The sequence below is a fragment of the Microtus oregoni genome, unplaced genomic scaffold, assembly GCF_018167655.1.
Source record: "Microtus oregoni isolate MIOR12 unplaced genomic scaffold, Mior012 000022F_ref0000154, whole genome shotgun sequence".
NCBI lineage: Eukaryota > Metazoa > Chordata > Mammalia > Rodentia > Cricetidae > Microtus > Microtus oregoni.
Window position 1 is genome coordinate 8,722,881 of NW_024543081.1, and position 12,727 is coordinate 8,735,607.

At 54.4% G+C, this 12,727-nt stretch overlaps 1 protein-coding gene across 2 annotated transcripts in view; it reads left to right on the top strand.

The window, feature by feature from the left end:
* The first annotated feature begins 580 nt into the window (after positions 1-580).
* Positions 581-12,727, top strand: part of Phf21b (PHD finger protein 21B) — a 67,213-nt gene continuing 55,066 nt past the window's right edge. The window contains exons 1-2 of one of the 2 annotated variants that reach the window (XM_041672271.1): positions 581-1,002; positions 1,872-1,937. In XM_041672271.1, coding sequence (XP_041528205.1) covers positions 949-1,002; positions 1,872-1,937 — 120 coding nt within the window. In that variant the 5' untranslated portion in view covers positions 581-948. Of the gene's footprint in view, positions 1,003-1,646; positions 1,685-1,871; positions 1,938-12,727 lie in introns of those variants that run through there. The other variant, XM_041672272.1, reaches the window with a different exon arrangement.

Sequence of the window (12,727 nt, forward strand, 5' to 3'; positions counted from 1 at the left end):
AAGTCTAGTGACATCTGTTGAGAGTTTAATTGTGAGTGTAAAAAAATCATTAAAGGGATAGCCAAGAGATCAGTTTTCATAGTGTTTAAACACCACGGCGGCCATCAAGTGCGGGGACACTAGCGACAGGACTAATTTAGTATCTTGAGTCGCAGCGCTGGGCGCGCAGGCGGGAGAGGACGGGGGGCGGGGGGTGATTTCAATGAAACCGGAGAGCGAGGCGAGGAGGGGAAGTGGAGGAGGAAGGAGGTGCGAGAAGCAGTTCGGTGGCATCTCAGCTTGCGGCGGGAAGTGTCGCCCCCGGAGTGGGACCGCGAGAGTATTCCCGGTTCTCCCGGCTCTTGGCTGCAAACCGAGGAGATATCTCGGGCGCCCCGCTTTGACAGCCGCGACTTTGCGCTCCACTCAGCCGCCACTTTTGTTCCCGGGGCTTGGTCGCCGGGTCGCACGCAGTGCGCACGCGCGGACGGGGCGGGGCCGGCCGGGCGGCGGGTTCCCGGCACCGCCCCCTGCCGCCCCGGCCCGCTCCATCCGGGCACTGCCGAATTAGCATCGTGCCGAGGCACAACTTTGCCGCGGCCCCAGCGAGATCCAGGCGCGCGCGCCGGAGGAAATATAGTCCCTACCAGCGGTCAGCTGGAGCGGGCGGCGGCAGGGCGCGCGCTGGGGGGCTGCGCGGGGCTCCCGGCGCCGGGGAGCCATGCGCCGGGAGGCGCAGGCAGCCCGGGCAGCCGGCGCAACTTAGCGGCAGCCGGAAGAGTTGGACGCAAGCTCGCCTTTCTTTCCCCTCGTCAGCCCCCTTTCCTGTCGGCGCTGCAGTGGGGGGACTAGTGTCCCCCAGTGCCTGGACGTCGGATCCGAGCTCTCCCGGTCTGGTCCCCGCTGAGCAGCACAACTTCCCGCGAGCTCGGGCCAAAGTGAGCGCAAAGTGCTGCCCAAGTTGTGGCGATGGAGCTGCAAAGCCGGTCCGAGGCGCTCGCGGTGGAACTCGCGCGCCACCAGGTAGGTGGTCCGGGGACCTGGGTCGGAGAGGAGTTGTGACCTGAGAAGTAGAGGCTGGAGGGACCAGAGTTCTGTATCTAACTCTTGGTCACAGGGGTGCTTGGGAGCAGGCCCCCTCCTGGAGCATGTCCCGGGGCCATGTCCCTTGGATCTCCTTGTCCCCGTAGCTTCTGGGCGATCCTGCACTGTTTGTAGGTCCAGGACGCGTGGGACCCCAGCCCGGCGTCTTCACTGTCGCCGCCCGGTTTGCACAACTCGGGCACCGAGAAAGGGGACCCTCCTAGCGCTCTCTTGGGAACAGGGTGCATGGACAGGCCCGCTCCCAACCTCCTGAGCCGGGCCCAACCCGGCACCGACTGTTAGGCAAAAGTAGTTTTGGCGATTGTGACTCTGGCGAGTGGCGCCGTGGCGGCCGGTGCCCTAACGGTATTGCGGCGTGCGCGTGTATGTGTGTGTGTGTTGGGGAGATTAGGACGCGACTTGAATATTTATGAGCTTTGCTCGACACGGACTCGCCGTGTTTACTTGGCTCTTTGTTCGTCCCCCCTCCCCCGGCACACACTCTCACACTCACTCGCACCCGCACCCCGGCCTGCAAACTTGCACGGCTCGGGGCGCGCCGCCGGGTGGCCTCGGCCCCCGCCCCGCCCCGGGAGCTGCCCCAATGAGGCGGCAGCCACAGGTAAGCGGCTCCGCACGACATTGCACGGTCGTCCGTGTGCGGGACGCGGCCCCAGAAACTTGGGGCGCGCTGCGGCTGGCCTGGCCCGCCTGGCATTGGGTGGTGAGGGCGCGAGGATCGGGGCTCACCTGCCACCCCCCTCAACCCCGGGCGGCCAGGCTGAGCCCACTCCTCTGTGTCTCCGTAGAACGGCGACCTCAAGAAGCAGCTCCACGAAAGGCAGCCACGGATCGCAGCGCTCAGCGACAAACAAGTAAGGAGGGGGCCTGACCTCCACCGAGGACCGGGGCCCAGGGAGGGTCGCCGGGCACTTTGGCAGCACCCTAAAAAGTGCCCGTGGGGGCGTTGCACACACCGACTCCCGTGGGGGTCTGGCTGCATTCCTCAAAGTTGCTGCCCTCCCTTTCTTGATAAAAAGAGCTGGTTGGTGGCGGCTGAGGGGAGCGTGAGGCTCCGGAGGCCGCCCAAAGATCCGCGCCGTACCTCCGAGGCGCCGGCTGCCCGGCGTCCATCTTGAGCGGTGGACATGTTTTGGGAACGTGGACATTCCCCTGCCTTGGCATCCCCCGATTCCTGCTGCGGCGGGAGGGGGACGAAAGGGGACGACAATTTGGGCCTTCACCTCAAACTCCTTAGAAGCCATTTCCGCGTGGCACCGCCGGCCTGGTCCTGTGATCCCTCTCCTGGCCGGCCCCCTCCCTGCCATGCCATCCCGCCGGCCTCACTTTTTATTCTCGGAACCTGAGGCCAGCTCCCGGGGAACAAAAGAAAGGCGCCCCCAGGACCCCCCCCAGTTCTGCCCCAACTTGGGTGTCTATGCCTAAAAGGGGATATGGAGACCCGTCAGGAGCTCCAGCCATGGGGGTGTGCGCCCGCCGCCCCCTCGGCAAGGAAAAGTTGTCCATTGTGAGTTAGTTGCGCTGAGCTCAGCGCTCCAGGTTTCAGCACCACGAACAGATGCCGCCGCCGGAGCCCGGCCGGCCGCGCGCCCCCGCGCCCCTCCCCCTCCGCGCGCGCCCCCGCCCCCTGCGCGCCGCCGGCCGAGAACTTTGAGCGGTACAGCCAATGGTGCACACGGGTCTCCGATGCAGCAGCCGGGGGCGCGCCCCTCCCTCCTCCCTCCCGCCGCCAGCACCCTGGCATTGCTCTCGCTTCCTTCGGAATGCCGCTGCCCGCCCCGGACAAGGGCAGCCCGGGGACCCTCGCCCGGCCGGCTCCCTTCCCCCAGCCCGTGAGGGTCCCCCCTCCCCAGCGGCCGGCCTCTCTAAGTCCCCCGGGAATATGGATTGACTCGCAGGCCTGTGCTCCAAGCCGAGTCTTTAAAGTTGCAAAGTGGTGGGAGGGGGCGCCTTGCTGGACCTGTAGGCCGGGGAGTCAGGCATTTGCCCCTTTCTGTCGGAGCCGGCCCCTGCACCCCTCGGCTGCGCGCCCCCGTCCGCGAGTGGAAGCTTCCATTCCCGCCGGAGGGGGGCCTGTGCGCGGCCCCTGCGAAGTCGGGGAGTTCGCGGGGGGAGGGGACCCAGGCCCGGCATTACCATTTTGATTGCTTCGATGCCATTTTTTGGAGGGGGAGGGGTTAGAAGACCCTTCTTTGCAGAGCACAAAGATGTTTAATCACTGTGTAGAATCAAACCACATACTTGAAAAAAAAAATCTTAACAACAAACCCGGAACAGTGTGATAGCCTGTGTAAAACATGAAGTTGTGGAGTCTTGGGCTCGGAGTAGAAGATTTAAAAGGGAAAGCCAGTGCTAGGCGACTCTCTTCGCAACAATGTCTCTTTATGTGGGCGCTTCGAGGCTGTAGTTTCACTATCTGAAGTGGGTCTTTTCGAGATTCCCCGCGATCGTTTCCTCTGTATTGTGGCAACTATTTCAGGGGCTGTTTAAATTTTTATGATAGTAAATGAGTAGCTATTTATTATCCTGAATGCTGGAATTTAGATAAGGCTACAAAGGAAATCTTTGAAAATCCTGTTTGAAGATAGAGCTTGCCGCTGGGAGAGGGAACCAATCCTTCTACCCCCAGGACGTCTTTGCCTTTAAATTTGAATTCGGGAGTATTGCCTGCAAGCGAACAGTGCCTCCATCTTTTTTGTGTGAGTGCTTTAAAAGAAAGAAAGGAAGCCAGAAAACTTTTGTTCTCTGGCCTTTTAAAAATGTTTCTCGTTTAGACGCCTAAAAATAACATCTGGTAGGCAGCCAGGGTTTGGCCCGACCATCGGAACTTGTGTTTGTGACCGCAAGTCTGCTTTTCTGTTTCTCTTTGTGGCCTTTATATAACAAGGGCTCATAAAAGAGGGAGAGGAGGGGGCCCGAGGCCGGGTGCAGCATGCTAATAGAGTTGCCTGTCTCTCCCATGCTGGCTGCGGCGGGCTCTGAGTTCACCTCTGCGCTGAGCTGGTGGCTTTAACGTTCTCTGCTGTCCCCTCGGGGACTTTAGTGGTGATTGACAGTTTGGCTGGGGGCAGGTGGATTTACAAGGTCAGAGTTGTGAGCCCGCTGGGTTTGGACGCCACAAAACTTGCCCAGTAGAAGCTGCAGTACAGGAGTGAGGGTGGAATTATTTTGTAAGTCAGGTGTAGTATAATGCATATTTTAATTCAGTGAGAATTCAAAGTACAATCTCTTTGTAGAGTTACTTGGGGGAAAGTGTTAGCTTTTCCACCTCCAGAGATTTTTTTCCTGTGGAATATGTTGGAATATGAAATAAAAAGCTTACGTTTCGATTAAAAGTTCTCAGGTGATGAACTATATACTAAGAGGAAGGGATTGGTAGGTTACCTTCCTCCATTAGACATACAGTAGCAGTAGGGTAATGTCCGACAGTGCCTCACCTGCAGTTCCCCAAGAGTGCCCTTGGCATGGGATGTTCTGTTTTCGCCTTTCATTTACTTTGAGTAATAGACGCATATTAAAAGGACTTCTTGAAGTGGCTTGGTCAAAGGAGGGTGAGAAATTTTGTGTAGTTTTCTTCCCATCACTGGGGGTCTTGGGTTAAGTACAAGTACCTACTATGTTCCTTGTGTTTTTGCAAGGGGAATACATACCCCCTTCCAGAAGAAGGGAGGGGGTGACCCCAATAAACAACCTGCCATGTGGGTCTTGGGTTTGGAGGAGGACGGACTCAAGACCTGCTGTGTGAAGCCTCTATTAACTTTCCCAGTGGTTCCACTCTGAGGATTTGCGGCAGGTGCTGAGATGCAGTAACATTTAATCTTCATTGTCAAGCACAAGAAACACTTTGTCTAAATATCAGGCATGTCATAAATATGGGGTCTCTTCCCCTCCTTTGGAGTTCTTTGTCGTCCTGCAGTCCACCATGAGAAGAGTTAGGAGGGGCTCTGTCTGAATTGCCATGGAGCTGCGGTCTGGCCAGAGAGGTCCTGGAGGTGAACTTGGAGTCTGGGGCACCGTCTGATCTATCGATTTTATGGTCTCAGATTCCAAGGGGCTGTCCTCAAGTGTGGCAATAAAAATCTGTCTTCTTGAAAGGGATTATGTATCAGGAGCTCACAGGTCCTGAATCATGTCTTCAGCATGATTCACTCTCTAGGGCAGACATCAGAGAGCCTGACACCTGAGTATGTGCTGGTTTGTTCTGAGAGCACCCACCCCGAGTCCGTGGACTCAAAGGCTGTTTTGTTTTCTGAGCTTTTCACTCTAGAAAGGTCAACAACGGTCTTCTTCCCAAGCAAGAATGCCGATCTGTTTTAAAACAGTATAGTTATACGTTAAAGGGAAGGCACCAGTGAGAAAGGCCTCATGTTTCATATGCAGGCAAGTGCATGGGACTGGGCAGCAGGCCCTGTGTATGCTCGGACCCATCTCCACCGGAGCCCTCCATTGGACGGCTTTCCTCCGCTCTCTGCTACCCTGCTCAGTGCTGTCCTCTTCTGGAAGGCTTCAGAAGCCCTTTCCACTCTGTGTTGTGGAGACACAGTTCCCATCTCCTAGTCACCCACAGGGAGTTGGATGTTTTTCCTACATCGCAGGCCCCATGCCATTGCTAGCATCCGACTGAGAGCATTTTCATCATCCGGATGCTAGGCACCGCCTTCTCCCTGGCCCAGTGCCACTCACTTCTCACCTGCTTTCCTCCTGAAAGTTGCCTGTTTTGGATCTTCGTATGAACGCAGCTGTAACTATGCCTGCTTTGTGTGCTATTGGGCTTGGCTCCTTTCCCCTGCTCCTTCTCGTGTTGGAAGCTGTTTTGCTTCCTTCTTCCCCTGATATTGGAATAACCTGTGAGTGGGTGCTGCACGTTTGCTTATCCGTTCACTTGTTGATGGGCATGAGTGTGCCCTACCTTTTAGCAGGCATCTCTCCAGCCCCTCCTGCTGTCTTCTTTATCATAGTGACTTACATAACTTGAGCTGTGAGCTGTGCCTCACACCCTTCATTGGGCTGCTTTTGCTTCTTAATGGAACCCTAGGGTGCCCCCTACTGTTCATTCTCTGCCAGGGGTCGTCCACCTCCTCCAGCTCTCTGAACTTGGCACAGGACATTTTGGTTGCTCCATAGTAACTTCCCTATACCCCAAGCACATCCCCGCCTTTGGGGAGGACTGGGTGTCCACTGTCTTCGCCTTGTTAGGCTGTAAGCTCCATGGGGAAGAAGCACTCCGCTATATTTGTCCTCAGGGTAGGGAGGACATAGGGATTAGCAGTGATGATCTGATGGTTCCAGGGGTGAACAGTAGATTTTAAGAGTACATCACAGAAATGAGGGGTCCTAGAGAAGAGTGCGGCGAACTCCCTGACAGAGTGGGTGTGGACAGCTGAGTTTCGAGGAACTTCTGGAAGGTGCTGTAAGGTCATGCCATGAGTCTGAAGACAGGCAACCTGGAGGAGGGTGCCTGTGCCCTCTGAACTCAGCTGTGACAAGGTGGAGCTGGCGTCCTGAGTAAAACTTGCAAGTAGGAGGTAGGGATGCTAATAGGCTTCCTGGCAGTTAAACCCAGAGAGGAGGGGAGTTGCAGGTGATTGTGAGCTGCCCAGCATGGCCACTGAAATCGGAGCCCAGGTCCTTTGGAAGAGCAGGAAGTACTCTGAGCCAGTTTTTGTGCCTCTGCCTCTCTACCCACTCCCGTGTGTGTGTGTGTGTGTGTGTGTGTGTGTGTGTGTCTGAGAGAGAGAGAGAGAGAGAGAGAGAGAGAGAGAGGTGTGCAGGTGCCTATTAAGGCCAAAAGAGGACATTGGATCCTCTGAAGCTGGAGTTACAGGGAACTTGGGTGTCTCCATGAACCCAGGTCCTCAGAAAGAGAAGCAAACACTCCTCATTGCTGAGCCAGCTCTCTAACCCCAAGCATTTTTGTGATCAGGGAAATAATTGCCATTCTCATGCTTTGAAGTAGCATTTCAGGGATAAAGGGGATCTTTATAGATCTAACTATATAGCCCTGGCTGACCTCAAGCTCTCAATACTTTCCCACCCCACCACATCCACAGGTGCTGAAACCAAAGGTGCACAAAGCCATGCTCACTAAGAATTCTACAAGAAGTTTTTGCTATGAAAGCAGCTTGTGCTTGTTGGGAAGGTAGAAGAACAGATCTGAATACTTTAAAAGTCATTTCCTCTTAATTGCCCATCCTGTCTTAGGGGCCCTATCAGTGTGAGTCCTGGGGGCATGCTCAGCTGTTGTGTTCTGTAGGGTATATGCTCACAGACACACACACACATGCATACATACATACATACGTACATACATATAGGCAGAAGCATACACACACACACACACACACACAATGTAGATAAATGTCTTTCTCTGACATAGCACATAGTCGTCCTGTCTCTGAACTTGGTTCTCACTGTTGGCAGAGCCTTATGGGCCTCTGTCGGAAACACTCCTGTTCATCAATCCCACTGGTGTGTGAAGGGCTGCTGCCCAGGCCTGGGGATGTGGAGCACTTCTATGTGGTTTCTGCAGATGAACATTCTCACACAGCTGGGAAGGTGGGTGTGTTTACCTGCTCCTCGAGGCCCAGTGAGGTTTTGACTCAAGACACTTAGTTCTCGGCAGCTGAGGAAGCAGTGAGCGCTCTCAGGTTGAGGGACGGCTCCAAGGAGGTGAATTTGCCCTGGCAGAGATACTGGGAACACCGCAAATACAGTCACATGGCCTTGCGGTACTGCCTGTGCCTGTGCCCAAAGAGGATGTCACTCAAGCTCTCAGTGAGGACCTTCCTACCTAATTCTCAGGGTATTCCACGCCTTGGCTCAGGTAGGGCTGGCCAACCCCGTCTGCTGAACAGATAAGGAAAGGGAACTTTCCTGGGTCAGATAACAAGCTTGGAGAATGGAACTGCCCTTTCTGTTCGTCTGTGGCATCCTTGTCTGCTTTGGGACATGTTCTGCATCACTGGGGATGGCGTGATGCTCAGGACCTTGCCTCTCTTCCCAGATCCTCGGGTCCCAGGGCCTGCGCCATGGCTAAGCCATTTTGCCTCTGTGCATTTGTGTGCCTGCTGTAATGAGGGCGGGGATGGGACCCTTCCCTCACCAGGCCATTGGAGGAAGTGAGACAGTGGTTGGGAAAGTTTCACCGAACCCCAAAGTCAAGGAAAACTTCAAGTGAGTGACATTACCACTCTGAGATTCTTGGTTGGACTTGGGTTTCTCCGGAGTGAACCCAGAATCACCAGCCGGTCTTCTACAGATTGCTGTAAGTGTGCTCTAGCCTTTCTGTGGGAGGTGTCCTGTGTCCTGCACTTGTCACCCCTGGGAGTAGTTGACGAAGGTGACTGCTGACGGTGGCATCCTTTTCAGTTCACCCAGAGAGTTTGCTTTGATATTTTCTCCTCTCAAAGCACCTGCTGTCAGAACTCTACAGTTGATTTCAATTAGGCCTAGATTTTTTTTTTTTTCAGTGAGATGGCGCTGATGATAACTTTGGCAATCCCTCGATGCCTCATTAGAGCTCCTGGCCACGAGGTTCACCCTGTGACGGAGTAGGTTCTCTGTCTGATGCCTTTGTCTCTTCGGGAAACAGAATCATGGGCTCAGTCTGTCTCTTTCACCGTCTGTGGGAGCTAGTGCTCTGCTTGGAAGGGTGTTGCTGGTTCTGAGGTCCCTTCCTTGGCAGCGGAGGCTCTTGATGTGCAGAGGCTCTCTGGTCATCTGTGGGGAGGGCTCCAGAGGCCACCTAGGGTGTATGCCGGCCCATGTGACTCTCCCCTACAGAAAGACCTCTCAGAAGGCTCTGGCTTGTCTTCAAGAGGACAGTAACAAAGGTCAGTGTCACCGGTTTTCAAACTGAGCAGACCCAAACTCTACTTCAGCTCTGCCTTTGGAATCCCATTCTGTCCTGGTCATTGTTCCTGGCTTTGGAGACTTGCATTTCTCGGCAAGAAAGTGGGAAACCAACAGCTCACTACCAGTCATGCCAAGAGTAGAGGAAGTGGTTCAGGAAGTGAATTTTAAAGAGGCAACAGGCAGTTAAATGAGATGGTGCAGCAAGCTCTGGACTTCAGCACTTTTTTTTTTTTAAATAAAAAAACAGCATTGCTGGAATCCACACCTTGCCTGTTAGACACCAGTGTCTTGGAGCCTCTTCTATGTCTGATCCCTCCTCACTCACCCCTTTCCAGGCTCTCTGAGCAAGGACTGCTGGTAATTTTGGTTTTAACCAGGAGTAGGCTGAAGCCCAGGGGTGTTGAGTGACCGTGGAGATCACACAGCTAGGAAGTAGAGACACTCTGGGTGTTGGCTCCTGGCTGCCAGTTCTTAAACCCTGTGCTGGAGCACAGGGTGGTATACGATACTTTAGGTGTGTGTGTTGAGCCTGGAGAGAAATTTAGGTCAGAGCGTGGGATGTCCTTGTGCGTTGACAGAAAGATCTCTAAGAAAGGGTTCCCAGGTGAGGCTCTCCTGGCTCTAAAGTGATTCATAGATGCCTGGGGCAGCGGCCTTCCATGCTACCTTCACAAGTAAGAGGGAAACAGCATGGGCAGGGCCCCTGTGTTCCGTCCTAGAGTTGTGTATGTGAAGTCTGTCGGCTTAGATAGATTGCAGAACTGTAGGTGAAGGTTGTGCCTTAGCCCCAGTGTCCCTGTTTGTCGCCCAGCCCCACACACTTCCTGCTGCATTTGGAGTCTGCACTTGGGAGATAGAGATCTACAGTGAGCATGTGAGGGGCTAAGCCCCCAGAATGGAGGTGCTGGAAGCAGATAACAAGTGAGACCTCTTCCATTAGGGGACATAATGCCTGCTCTCTCTGATCCCTTACCGGGTGTAGCAGAGTCTTAGGAGATGGTGGGGTGGGGGGACTGAGGTGGCTTTGCCTAGAGGGCCCAGCAAACTGTCACTGTGAAGCTTCAGGAGGCCTTCTGCCCACAGGAAAGGTATAGGGCCGGGACGGAATAGGGGAGTAGGAAGGAAGGGAGGGGCAATCTCATGTCATTCAGGTAGACAGACAATCCGCACATGTAAACAAAGTTCAGAATGTCATTAAAATACATACCGGAGGTCCTGGGCTAGAACAGGGAGATGTAGCTCACCAAGTGACAGGCAGCGTCCCTGCAATCAGTGCAGTATTGCACACCTGGATTTAATAATGCCGCTTGGGGGTGGCATGCGCGTGCAGGCAGGCTGCTAGGTGAGGGTTCTGCTTATACTGCAGACCCCTCTCCCCCCACAAGGAGTCTGCGCTGGCTAAGAAAGAAAAGGAACATGCTAGCCACTGGTGTGGTCATGGCGCGAGGCTGTTGTCGCTGCAGGCATGATGGCAGGTGTGGGAACTTTGAAAGGTGTGCCGAGGGTCACCTGTATCTGGTTTCTTAAAGGTGAGACTGGGACTCTGTGACCCAGAGTGTTGAGTGCGGGGAACTGAAAGGACACTGGGGTGACACAGTTCTTAAGTCCTTTTTGTGTATTCTCTGGGGTGCCCCTAACCTTTATGAGTGTGGGTGCTGTCCAGGGGCACACTCGTGGGGGAAGGCTGCAGTAGCCGTGGCTCCTGAACACACTGTGACATTTAGCTTGTGTAGAACAGTGCTGGGTCAGCATGGTGACAGGACACGGACAGGTGGTACTGCCAGCCTCAAGTGGGTGACGGTCAAACACAGTAAGTGAAATTTGGCGATTAGGGGGTGGCAAGTACTCTAGCCAAGTCAGGAATATGGGGTACATGATGTGGGTGGGCCCTTTAAGTAGGGTGACCAGAGGTTCTCACGAAGAAGGTGATGTTGGAGCCAGGGCCTGCTGCAGTAGGGTGGGTAGGCGACTCTCCCCATACTCTCTGGGCTGAGGACTCACTTTCTTGCATGAAGATGGTCAGTGTGGCCAGAAGACAAGAGAGCTGGGAAGGATTGGGTGTTCCTCTGCTGTACAGCATCCCTCCCCTCTTTAAATCTGCTCCTGGCCCTGCATGCTGGGCTCAGCTTTATGGGGGTCAGGGTTAACAGCATCTGAGACTCACACAAAGGCTGGACGAGCTTGTGGGGGTACTTGTGATCTCAGTCACCCCTCCATCCTAAAGGAGAAAAGGCCATGACTCAGGCTAAAGCCAGCTGCTTCTCTCATGTGGAGATTCCGGGTTCAGACTTGCTAAGACGTTCACTGTTCTCTGATGGCCTGGTGGTAACCTGAGTTCCCAGACTTCAGATGGGGAGGATAGACCTCAGCATGAGAGGAAGCAGACTTCCAAACACTCCTGGCCAGAAGGGACGCACCTGAGTACCAACTCTCATACTCCCTGCTCATCCAGAGCCTCTCTAAGGTAGGCAGCCACTTATTCTCTCAGACAAGGTCTAGCTTCTTCCTCTCAGTCAACCCTTTGATAACTCCAGTGGGTTGAGCCACAGCCTAGAAGTGGCTTCCTTTCCTCACCTCTTGTCCCCTGCCAGCATCTCATGGTGGCTACTGAGAGAACATGAGGGCTGACCCGCTGAGGCTCTGCCAGACTCTGACGTGTTTGGAGGCCATGATGTGTCTGGGCTTCCCAGGTGTACCTTTTCTGCTGTCCTGGTATGAGCAAACATGGCTGAATGCAGCGTAACCAGAGAGATTGCATAACCAGAGGGCCATTGAGGTTCCTCAGGGGTGTTTGCCGTTTAGCTGGGTGAGTGGGGCTCTTTAAGTGAAATAGGCTTCCAGCTCTACCCCAACACTGAGGCCCAGGCCAGCATACCTAAGTTATTTTATTAATGCATTCTGCTGAGTGGACGTGAATGGGCAGCTTGGTCTCTCGTACTGTGGATCTAATTATAAACACAAGGGACGGCACCAAATAAGCTGCCTTGGAAGGAGGAAGAGGCTGGCAGCCAGAGGTAAAGCGGCCTTTAATGAACTTCCTTGGTACTTGTATCTTAGCAACACATTTTATTACATCCCAGTGTGGCTGGACTTGTGTAGTAATTTATCCCCCCTCGTGCCCCAGCCCTGGTGACTCAAGAGAAGAATGTGTGTGTGTGCCCCTCCCGTGCTTTCCTAAGGCTATGTTTGCCTCTTTTAGGGTTTGTTTACTCCATAATGAAGATAAACTTGCTACTGGAGGTCCAGACTCTAGCCTGGGGTTGCCACACAGAGGGGTGACGGCCTGTGCCTACAAGGTGTGCAGCCCATGCTCGGATGGGGTCCTGCAAGTGACATGTACTGCCTTGTAGACTTTCTGATGCTCACTGAGCGATCCCTGGGCTGGAGTATTTTTATCTGTGCTTCGTTCTTATGATCACATTCACTTGGAGATGGCCGTGGAAGTGGAGATCTGTGCAACTTCTGATTTACCGCGGCAGCCGCCTGCAAGTGGGGAGTCATAGCAGAGAGGTTCCTGATAGATGGAGCCTGCAGAGAGGTCTCCAGGATAGGAAGAAGGGCTAGTTAGGGTGCCGGACTATGGTTGTCCAGATCTCAGAGACCTCATCCAGTTACTGTCTTCTGAGCTGCAACTGTCCCTCAGCCGTGTGTGTCCTGAGACCATGGTGTCAGTACAGTTTGGGGACTTAAAGCAACAGTGAGCTAGCTAATGGCTCTGGACACCAGAAGTCTGAAGTAACCTATGGAACCAAGTTTTCTCAAAGGCCCCAGGGAAGGATCCTCCCACCTG